We start from the raw sequence: 11,859 nt of genomic DNA, 5'->3' as shown, positions 1-11,859 counted from the left end.
GCTTTCAGCACTGGAATCATTAGCAGCTTCCAGCAGAACCGGCGGCTCCTAAGTGGTACAGAGGGCGTGATTCCATGCACACGAGGGTTGCCAGGGTCAGGATGGTGATTACCCTTTGGAGAAGTAATTGACAGTGAAGACACATTTGGAAGCCTTCCGCAGTGTGATGACATTCTATTTCTAGACCTGGGTGGTGGTTTTATGGGTGTATCAACCTTCACTGAGCTATTCACATGGGAATTGAGCACTTTATGTAAATTATGCCTCAATTAAAACAAAGAGCAAGTCGTGCTTTACGGGCACCCAGGGGAGTGAGAAGTTCAAATCACTTGAGAGCCAGGAGCTGGAGACTGACTGGCTCGGAAGCTAAAGCAGAAATCGGGTAGAAGGGGAGAGAGTGAGAACCAGAGAGACACCCAGAGAGATGGGTGCAGAGAGAGCGGGACAAACAGACAGGGAAGGTGCTCATGGGAACAAGTCGACCCCAATTCTAGCCAGTTGAATTAGTCTTAGGTAAAAAAGCGGGGGGGTTTCCAAAAAGTGTGCCCAACTACCTTGCCGGTTTGTCCATGACTCTTGGTTCTAGCACCAAAAGTTCTGGGAAACGTCTCAGGCCCAGGCCATGGGGACTGCTCACCGCCCTGTTTCCAGGCCAGGGGCTGAGGCCGGTGGGGAAACGGAGCAGGCCCCGTGAGGAGCCGCCCGACCCAGGGCCCTAAGCTGCTCCAGAGGATCCCTCAGTGGGTTAGGTAGGTGGGCTCTCTCCTCTTCAGCAGAGGTGGCTGTGAACGGACCGAGAGTCTGAAATGAGGTAGTGGCTACCTGCTCTGTGGCCCTCCCAGGTATTCCCCCAGCTCTGTCTCTGTACAGTCTCAGCCTTCACAGCACCCACCAGGATGGTCTGCAGTTGTTTATTTGCTTATGGGTTTTTCCTCCCAGCTTTAAGCCCCTGGGAGTATGGTTGAGGCTTCCTTGCTTTTGTGCTCTGCTCTGCTCAGGGCCTCAGGGCCTCTTTCTGCCATGGATCCTCTTGGCAAATTGAAGGAGTTTTAATCCTCTTCTCAGAATAATGCTTTATATGCATAAAATAAAATGCGGAGGGTTGCAAAGCGAATCAATTATGCAGAGATACAGCTATCAAAGATTTATTTTTAAAACACATTTGTGATAAAGTCATAAGTGTCCTCCTTTATCAAGGCTTTACCTAATACAATCCAGCAGCAGATGTGATGTTGAGGCAGTCATGACTATAAATGGTAATTCATGATACTTGCCACAAGTGTAGTAGACAAATGAAAATCTGTGTGATTGCTACTGGGGACAATCACAGGTACTGCTGACACTACCGTGGTTTCTCATCTACATTCCTTTTTTTTTTTTTCTTTTACACCTACAGCACCTGGTCTTCCTAGGTGGTCTCTCATCCAAGTACTAACCAGGCCCGACTCTGCTTAGCTTCCGAGATCAGATGGGATCGGGCTTGTTCAGGGTGGCGTGGCCATAGACTCACTTACATTCCTAATAGCAGAAAACTAAATTTCACTTAGCAATGAAAATATAAGTATAATTTTTGTCTCATCCAAGTGCACATACTCTTGAATTCTACCCATGAGCCCAGGTAAAAAATAAATGTTGTATAAGCGAATGAAAGATCAGATGTGTGTGTTGCAAACCAGAGGGCACAGTTTCCTTGTGAATACTGTGACTCCTCGAGGGATGTGGGTGCTTCGGGGACGGGCCAGGGAGGCCAAGAGGTAGGCTAACACCAGATCACCAGCCCGCAAACTGTGAGGCCAGAAGAAAACAGGGATCCCAGTCTTTGTGTTCCAGAGCTGGCTGCTGATCCTCAATAGTCTTTGTTGAGGTAAAAATAACACTTAGGGTGACCTTTGCCTCCTCCTACCATTCCCCAGTGTGCAGGAGGATGGCTGGCTGGCAGAACTCAAGCATTGAGGGAACCAGGAGCCTGAATCTCCAGCCTGGAGAGGGGCCTTTGGGGAACAGATGGTGGTGTTTTGGGGTCAGCCCAGGTTCAGACCCTGCTATAGCCAAGAGAAATGCTACCAGGGCTACCCTACAGTGCCCTCGCAGTGCCCTGAACATCCCCCTGTGTGAGATAAGCTTCGGGTAGGCCCTCCTGGGACCTTCTTTTAAGTTGAAAATCTACCTGGGAGAGGTGGTGCATTCAAAACTTAAGGTCTTAGCATGAATGATTTTTCATATCACCCTGTGCAAGAGAGCAAGGGGCCCCTTTCCTGGCACCAGCCCAAATGATCTCCAGCTGAAAAACTGCCCTCTAATTAGCAATCAGGAAACCAAGGCACAGCACGGTGCCAAACATCATAACCCCATCCGTATTCCAGTGGCATTTTAGCCCTCTAGACACCATGCCCCTGCCCCTGCATGGCAGAGCTGCAGACCCCATGGGTTATTTTTATCTAATGGCACTATTGTTGGTTGTCTGGTAGCTGCTGTGGTGAGTTCCAGCAGCAGTGTGCTTGCAGCCAGGATTTCCTGTGCAGCTTCCTCCACCCGCTTCAGGCAAGGTTCCTTCCCTCCTCCAGAGCTCATGAGGCAATCAGAGGCCCAGGGCCTCCTGGAGACTAACCATGGCCATGGGGGAGATCAAGGGCATCATTGCCTTCCCTGGTTTGCCCCCCACCCCCACCACCACACACACACACTGGCCACCCATGGTCTGGCCTTGGGTGTCCCAGCCCCGTTTCCTCTGCAAAGAAGGGTATAAAGCTACTTTTTCTAGTGGCCTCTCCCCCACCCCGCAGCTCTTTAAGGTAAAAACATTGCTTTCTAGTAAGCTAGATTCACTAAGTCAGTGGCTCTCAAACTATTTGGACGGCAACCTATAGCAAGAAAAATATCTTTTTTCATGACCAAGTACACACATCCATACATATGTAGGAATGAAACAAAGATTTCAGAGAATAACACGTAATCTCATGTCTGCCGCTCTCTGACTTTTTCCTGTCCTATTCTAGTCTTTTCTATTTGTTTTCTTTCTTACTTTTAAAAATTCTAGTTGCAACCCACAAATAAATCAATTTCACAACCCAATAAGTATTCACAATTTAGTTTGAAAAATACTGCACCAGACACCACTTTCTGGAAGATTTCTCTTTTCTGAATGAAGAAAGGGGACTAGAGTTTACAGAGGCCTCTGAACTGAGTACTGCTCTGGTTTTGGAGCTACACAGAAAAGGAAGTTAAAGCTCAGACTGGCTGAGTAGCTTGCCCACGAAATCAGCCATGGTGGGAGCATTTATATTATGGAAACTGGCTACAAATCAAGACTTTTTCTCTTTTGCTCCTTGAGAGAGCCAGTTCTTACACATTTACCAGTACACCATCGATTCTAACCCAGGTCTTTCTGGTTCGAATTTTGGTATATTTTGAAGCCCTCTGACCTCAGCTTCCTCATCTGTAAAATAACATTTAAAATGCCTACTTAATGGAAAAAGTTATATTCATTGAGTACAGTCTGGCAACTAAGAGAGACAATGACTGAGAAGAAACAAAATGCAAATAATTGATTTTGCTGCTGTGGGGAGATTTGAAAGATGAAGTCCCCAAGTTTCACTATCTTATATGATTTCCATCATTGCTAACTGTAATTTGTACAAAAAACAAAATTCTATACATGAAAATTCACACTTTGCAAAACTGTTATGAACTAGAAAAAATGAAGGTAAACCTATAGCCCAGTGCTCTGTAAATGGTAGCTAATATTCGAAAAGAGTAAGTCCAAGTTTTTTTTAAATTGGAAATGGCAACAAAAGTATCGTAAATGAATTGCATTTCAAAGTAGGACTTTCTATCAAAGTAAATGGAGAGAAGGGAGGATTCTGAGGAATATTCTGATTCATAGACCATCCTGGTGAATGGTCCATCCACATTAATTACTAATTTTCAAAATTCTAGAATAGAGGCTTTAAAGTCTCAAATTTATCTTGTCCCAGTGCAGTAATGCTCCCTCCGTCTGACAGATACCTCTGTCTAGTGACACCCAGAGAAGATGGTGAGCCTTAGGAAGGTGTGGGACCCAGCTGCAGGAAAGTGGCCTCTGACTGCCTGGATCCCCTCCCATTCGTTGTCACCCTGCTCTCTGAAGCCACGCAGGAAAGGTCTAGATCATCATCATCATCATCATCATCATCATCATAGTTATGATAACAATGGCTGCATTCAGTTTCTATTGTGTCTGTAACAAATTACCATAAATTTAGTGTCTTAAAACAATACAAATTCATTATGTTACTGTTCTCAAAGTCAAAAGTTCAAAATGGGTGTCACAGCGCTAAAATCAAGGTGTTCGCAGGCTTTAGAGAGAATTGGTTCCTTGCCTTTTCCAGCTTCTAGAGGTGCCTGCATTTCTTGGCGGGTAGCTCCTTCTATCTTCAAAGCCAGCAGCATTCATCTTCCAATCTTTCTGACTCTGACACTCACTCTTCTGCATCTCCTTTTCATTATAAGGATGCCTGTGATTAGATTGGCTCACCCGGGGAATCCAGGCTCCTCCTCCCCAAGCCAAGGTTAGCTGATTAGCAGCATTAATTCCACCTACGACCTTAATTCCCACTTGCCATATAACAGAACATATTCACAGCTTCCTGAGATTAGGAGGTGGGGATCTTTGGGAGTGGGGAGCATTATTTTGCCTATCACAATGGCTAACATTTCTTGAGCACTTACTATGTGCCTAGTACAGTCCTAAGCATGTTACTTGTAATAATGCATTGAAAGCTCACCACAAGTCTATGAGGTAGGTGCCCATTTTACAGATGAGGAAAGTAAGACACAAAGAAGAAAAGTAACTTTCCTAAGTAACTTGCACACAGTTAGTAAGGGGAAGGACTGAGCTACAGATCTAGGAGTCTGATCTCAGAGCCCATTCTCTTAGCCACAACTACCCCTCAGTAATTTGAGGACAGATGTATAAACTGAACTCTACTTGATTTAATCCTCCTTCAATGACCCAGAGCCCCTTCAGGATGTGATAGTGACTGTCATTTTTCATGAGTCAGACAACTTTGGATAGACTGACCAGCAGACTTCCAGGGCCTGGGATGCCTGATGAGCTGCTTCCTTCCCAGAGGGCTTCTCACAACGGGCAGTCATGATTCTCTGTGGTATCTGACCAGCTACTCCTCTTTTTTTTTTACTCCAGCCATGCCAATTTCGCTGATATTGCTCAAAAAGGTCAAGTCAATTTCTACTGCAGAGCCTTTGCAATGGGTGTCACCCTTGCCTGAAATCTCTCAGTCTACACAAAGCTCAACCATTACTTCAAACAGGTCTCTGCCCAAGGATCAGGCCCACCTTGGGAGATATTTTCTCTTTTGCTCTCCAATATTTTGGTGGGCAGAAGGCATTAAAATTCCCCCCTTGTCTCTACTTTCCACCCTCCAATCGCTCACAGCGATGAACAAAATGGACAGACTAAAGGAGTTGTGTTTGCAGACAGGGAGGTGTCTTTACCTTGAAGGTCCCCTTGAATCTGGTGTGCACAAAGGACCCAGAGCAAAAAGCGAAAGAGAGGGTAGGAGCTAGTTTCATATACACCAGGTCTTCAAGTGAAAGAGAAAAAACCCTGACTTGTGGATCATCTCCTAAGTGCTCAATCTTCCTGTGCAAGAGGTACTAATCTTATCTCTATTTCACAGGGAACACTGAGGATATTTGACGTTAAGAAAGTGGCCCCAAGTCATGTAAAGAGTGGCAGAGCAGGACTTGAATGTAATCAACCTGAACAACACAGTAAAGTTCACCAGTTGCCATTCAGTGCTCTTCCTTTAGGGAGAGAGGAGATGATCTGGGGATTGGAACTGTATTGAAGCAATTGGCCAATAAGGAAAAAGAAAATTTTTTTCTAAATAAATAATTATTTTATTTAGAAAATCACCTGGAAACAATGAGAGACAGAGTGAAGACTCATGTTTCCATCTCCAGGGTCTATTTGCATATGGAGACACAATTGTTCCAGAACCATTTGTTGAAAAAAATATCCTTTCACCACTGAGGTCCTTTGCACCTTTATCAAAAATCAATTGATCTTATATGTGTGGATTTATTTTTAGACTTTCTGTTCTGTTCTATGGGTCTATTTGTCTATCTCAATACTACACTATCTTGATTACTATAGCTTTGAAATAGTTTGAAATTGAGTTCTTTTTCTTTTTGAAAGTTGTTTGACTATTTTAGGTTCTTTGCATTTCCATATGAATTTCAGAATCAAATTGTCAATTTCTACAAAAATGCTTTCTGGGATTTTAATTGCGTTGAATCTATAGACCAATTGGAGAACTGACATTTTAACATTGTGTCTTCAGTTTCATGAACATGGTATACCTCTGTTAATGTAGGTCTTATTTAATTTCTCTCAGTAACGTTTTGTAGTTTTCACTGAAAAGATTTTGCATGTCTTTTGTCAGATTTATACCTAAACAATTTCTATTTTTGATGCTATTGTACATGGTATTTCAATCTTTAATTTCCAATTATTTATTGCTACTACATAGAAATACTACATAGTCAGTTTTTGTATATCAATCTTAGATCCTGCAACCATACCAAACTCACACATCAGTTCTAGTAGCTTTTTTGGATAGATGTCATAGGATTTTCTACATAGATGATGTTATCTGTTAACAAAGACAATTTTCTGAGGGGCTATATTCAAGGACACCGTGTTCTAATAAATTCCATTCTAAGGCTGTTGAAAAAAAAATAGAGGAACAATCCAAAATGAGGATGGTCAAGGCCTGCAAGCTATCCTCAAGGCAGCAGATCCATAATAGATCTAGTGGTTTTACTTAGGCTAGTGTTAAAATGTATGGATATTTTATTAATATTGAGGATACTCTCAGCACAGATCACTTGACTTTCTATATTCACGATGATGACAAGCCCAGATGTGAGCTGAATGAAGGCAAAAACATCCAGCCTCAGATTAAGAAAATGTTCAAAAGCCTCTCCACAAAGCAACACTTTCTCTCGCTCTGACCTTGAAGGCCCCTTCTGGGTCTCTAGGCCTTCCACCTTGCCCCCTCCAAGTCCATCTCCATAGAGCCAGATTGTATGAAGATGTAAATATCATTCTAAACCCTGCATTTCTAATAAAATCCAACTCACTCTTCACCAAGGCCTAAGCAGCCCTCTTTGCATTATTTCTTCTTCCCCACCCCCACTGGTCAAACTCAACCCAAGCCGTCTGTCTGCCAGAAGCACTCTCTCCATACACCTCACCCCTCTTCTCCTGCTCCTTGTCACTTCTTCAGATGCTCTTCCTGACTCACTCCAACAGCTATTCTCAGAGCACACTATTTTTCCTTTTTCCTACCTTTGACTCACCATATTTGTAATTTAATTTTACACTAAAACAGTGCATTGAGGGTTAGGACCACTGCTATTTTGTTTACCCCAATCTTTTTAACAAAGCCTGATAAAAGGTAGGCACTCAGTAAATGGTGCGAATGGGTGCTGGAGCTCTCTTTCGCTACATATACACCCTTCCATTCACCTCTTGTCTTTGTGATTGAACTTGAATATATCTTGGGTATTTCTCTTCCCTTAGAAAGATGGTTTAAAATCATGGCTACGTGTTAAAATCTCCCCCAGTGATTCCAAAAAATACTAATGCTTTGACCTCACCCCACTTATCGAAATCTAATTCGTGGGGTATAGGACCCAAATTATTTGTGTATTTTTTTAAAGCTCTCTTGGTGATTCTGATGTGTATCCACAGTTGATAACCACTGACATAGAAGAAAAGGCTGCTTTCATTCAGCCAAGCGATTAAAAAAAAATGGATCAGCTCCCCCCAGAAGGGCCAGCAGGTAAGGTATGTAAGGAACCTCACAGGAGCCTCCCCGCAACCCAACTTCCTACGACAGTCACACCTTAGTTTCCTTTGTGTTCTCTCCATTCCAACGGAGCAAGAAGAAGGAAACCAGACCAGAGTGGAAAGCATTTTCAAACTTTATTTACAACTGTCACAGTGACAAAAAGTAGTTTGGAAAAAAAAAAATGCTAGTTTCTCCCTGAGCCTCAAAAAAGAACAGATAGTTACAGGAGGTTCATCTTACAACAGGCATTTTTACTGAAATACTAGGGTTTTTTTCCAATACGATCAGTTAGAAATACACACAAGATACTTAAAAAAAAAAAAAAAGGGGGAGGCCAGACAGGAGCTCAGCCACTTGTCCAAGAGCAGCTGGGTCCCCCCAACAGGGTCCTGACTTTAGCTGTCAGCCTCTGGCCTGCTCAGACTCCAAATGATCATACAAAGGGGTCTAGCGACCAGCAAAAATAATAAACCACCCCGAAAAACACACGTATACACAAAGTAGATCTGTTATGCAGTTTACAAGCACGTTCCCATCACACGGACAGATGACACAGGGGAGCAGATGAGAGGGGGACACAGAAACATGGGACTTTAAAAGGCAAGACCCCATCCACAAGGGAGGCACAGGATGAGAAATGCTGCTGTGAGGGAATGAGAGTCAGGGGGAAAGGCTCTCCGCAGCCAACACAGAAGGAAAGCGGGGAGCAAGAGAGTGAAATACCCAGCAGAGCAGGCTGCAGGCCTCTCCCACTTCCTCGAGGAGCTGGAAGAAGTTATTGCCATCGGTGTGTATAACACAAGCGGACGACACAGAGGAAGGGAGCAGTGGGGGAGGAGGAGCGTCAGCTTCCAGAACCAAATCCTGCTGATGTGTCAACAGCACACTCTGGTTCTCCTGCTCAACATTCCCCAGAATCACACTAACCTTGAGGTATTAAATACAACACTACATGCAAGTTCAAAACCGGGGTCAACCTGGACTGACTGGAAATCTGAAGGGACACGTGGGTGCCTCAGCTGGCCAAGTCCGGCCCCAGGGAGGCTCTCGAGCCCACCTCTTGGAGGCACAGTCCTCCAAGATAGAGAAAGAGATGGTTTGAAAAGTTTGTCCCACAATCTGCTGTTCCTGGCGGTTCTGAACTGTGACAAGAAGGTCAAAGTCCAAGGCTAACTTTTCTCCTGCAACTGTGCCCTTACTGGGGACAGGTGAGAGGTGGGAGGGGAGGGGTGAGAATCACCGTTCCATGCTCCCTCACTACATTGTCCTCCCCCCTGCATTCAGTGACACATGGGGGGAAGCCAGGGATCTCATGACGGCCTTTAGTTTCACACTCGATCTCCAGGCTGTTGCATGAGAGCCCCCTCAGCTTCATCCAATAATTCCCAGGCTTTGCAGCTCTTGAGACCTGCACTAAAGCTCACCTCTCCAACAAGAAACAGAAAAAGCCTCTGCTCTCCACTCAGATTCTACCAGAAAAATAGGCCAAGAGCCCAAATGGGAGTGGGAACTGCGGCTGGTCAGGCTAGAGCCCACAGCAGGGCTGGGCAGGGTGGTGGAGAGAAGGAAGGGCCAGCCTGGGAGAGTCCACCCACTCTGCTCACACTAAGTCCCAGGGGAGCAGTTCCGGAGGGACCTTCGTGTCCAAGCATCCACTTGGGTCCTCCAACAAGGGCAGGAAGTACTCTCACTATTCCTAAAAGGGCTGGGGGGCAAAAAGGGAAAATTGGAGCTCAATAGCCCTGTCTCTTAAAAAAAACAAACAAACCTCCAGATTACTGCTGGTACGTGAACCTGCCACAGCCAGGAGCAGAGGGTCCACAGAGAAGGAATGGGAGACCTTTTTCTTTCCCATCTCCTCCAGCTGGCTTTGCAGGCAGCCAGGTTCTCCTGCTCTCCTTTACCTGCCTCCCCTGTAATAGACAACAAACCTGAAATAAAAGCAAAGGCTAGCAGTGGGCGAAGCTGGAGAGAGAGATGAAGACTTGGTCGTCCGATGCCCCAGCAGCCAGGGTAAATGCTCACTGAATAGTACTTCCTGGCTGGACTTCTCTGTTTTCTTTAAAAAGTGTATTTTCTCTTTTGTCTCATGTTTGTTTTCGTATACCAAATGTTCTTTGTTCGCTGTGCACATCTCCCTGATCCCCCCGCCCCCCAGAATCCCACCACTGCCTCTAGCTGCTTGAGTTCCGATAATGATCTCGAAGTCACACAGCTTCCCCGCACCCCCCACCCCTGCTCTAAGCAGCTTCCTTTCTCAGGCCTTGCAAAGTGTCGCAGAGGGCTCCACTGCCGGACACAGTTCAAAAAAAGAAAAGAAAAGAAAAGAAGACCAACTCAGTGATTTTCAGGTGCAAAACGGAAGCCATCGTCTGAAGTTTCAGAACGATTGTGGCTCACTCTCTTCTTCCATCACAATGGGAAAGAACACAGTTCAGGTACAGATGCTGTCGGGTGTGACCCCGCGGCAGCCGGCGGGAACTCTACTGCTCCTTATTCTCGTTCACTGTCTCTTCACAGTTGTCCTGCTCATCCTCCTGGACCAAGAACTCCTCAGGCGGCCATCGGAGCTCCCCACTCTCCACCTCCCCCTCTGTGGGCTCCACCACTATGGAGGGCAGGCGGTCCTTCAGTTTGCAGCAGCGGTCAAAATCTGACGGGTCGGGGAAGATCTGAAATAAAAACAGCGAGCGCCCGGTCACATACAGATCTGAAAAGAGAAGTTCCACTCCTTCACCTCACGTGCATACGCAGGACTGAGCACCTGCTGTACGGCCCGGTCACATACAGATCTGAAAAGAGAAGTTCCATTCCACTCCTTCACCTCATGTGCATACGCAGGACTGAGCACCTGCTGTACATCCAGACGGTGCTACGCCGGGGAATGGCGGTGGGCGCGTGTAAGGCAGGAGGAGCTGGGGAGTGAATTCTGGAGCCACGTGGGAAACCATCCCTCAGCTTGAATCCCAAAGTTTTCAGGGCATTGCCACCAAGTCTAAAAGGTAGGGTAGCTCTTTTTGCACTTTTTGTTTCGTTTTATTTTCAGATAAACGAATTTAAAATTTTGTCATCCACAGTAAGTCACATCTCTATTTTGGGCAAGCGTCTTTTTTTTTGGTTGTTGTCGTTTAGTTTTAGGCAAGGCAACCCTTGGTTGACCTACAGATTGCAAGGAGCTTGTCAGCTTACAATCTCTTATTTTTTAATTTATTTTTTATACCTACAGCATCTGGTCTTCCTAAGTGGTCAACTATCCAAGTATTAACCAGCCCCCACCCTGCTTAGCTTCCGAGATCAGATGGGATCGGGCTTGTTCAGGGTGGCATGGCGGTAGACTTCAGCAAGCGTTTTACTCCAGCAATGCAAAGCATACAACAGGTCCCACAACATTAAATTCCTCCCAGGATCATTATTGGCACCTAGTGTGAGCTGGCTACCAGGTGCTTTATCTATGTAATGTTGACCTAACATAGTCATGCTGATAAATAGGTGTTGCTGATATTATCTTAAAGAATCACAGCCTCGGAGAAAGAGGTTGCCCAAATCACGCAGCCTACAAATGGGTGGTGGAAGGAGATTCAGACCCAGGTCTGTCTGGTTTCTATGCCCCAATACCACCTGCCCCTCCAGTAGATGGGTTCTGATCTCAGTCCAGTTGTGAAGTCAAGGCCAAAGAAGCATTGAGGATGTGGCCTCCAGTCACAGGCAAGCTGGGATCAAAAATCCGGGGCCCTCGACAGCTTGACACCTGAGTTTACTTCTCTTTCCATAGTCCCACCAATGAGGCTTTTTTCACGCCCACTGTTTGTCCTGTGCAGAGCTGGAAGAAACCCCACGCCGGGCTCTAAAATCAAGGGCCATGCCTGGCTCTGTGGATTCCCTTTGCCCACGCTGCCCTGTGACTACCGCTGACCCAATTCTTTGCCCAGCAGCTTAAGTACTTAATCCGATGGACTGCTGGTCCCTTGCCGTTCACAGCCCTCAGTGACACTCACACCCG

The 11,859-nt window shown here is 45.6% G+C and overlaps 1 protein-coding gene and 2 pseudogenes across 2 annotated transcripts in view; all 3 read right to left on the bottom strand.

Moving 5' to 3' along the window:
- Positions 1–1,387: 1,387 nt before the first annotated feature.
- Positions 1,388–1,506, bottom strand: LOC112478666 (annotated as a pseudogene).
- A 6,468-nt stretch (positions 1,507–7,974) lies between these two features.
- Positions 7,975–11,859, bottom strand: part of LBH (limb bud and heart development) — a 29,896-nt gene continuing 26,011 nt past the window's right edge. For both annotated transcript variants that reach the window (XM_015588249.2, XM_006910358.3), the window contains exon 3: positions 7,975–10,531. In XM_015588249.2, the coding sequence (XP_015443735.1) occupies positions 10,343–10,531 (189 nt within the window). In that variant the 3' untranslated portion in view covers positions 7,975–10,342. The remainder of the gene's footprint in view (positions 10,532–11,859) is intronic.
- Positions 11,077–11,195, bottom strand: LOC112478561 (annotated as a pseudogene).

The sequence above is a fragment of the Pteropus alecto genome, unplaced genomic scaffold, assembly GCF_000325575.1.
Source record: "Pteropus alecto unplaced genomic scaffold, ASM32557v1 scaffold61, whole genome shotgun sequence".
Lineage (NCBI taxonomy): Eukaryota > Metazoa > Chordata > Mammalia > Chiroptera > Pteropodidae > Pteropus > Pteropus alecto.
Note: the sequence above shows the minus strand (reverse complement) of the source record. Positions and strands in the feature narration are given on the sequence as shown.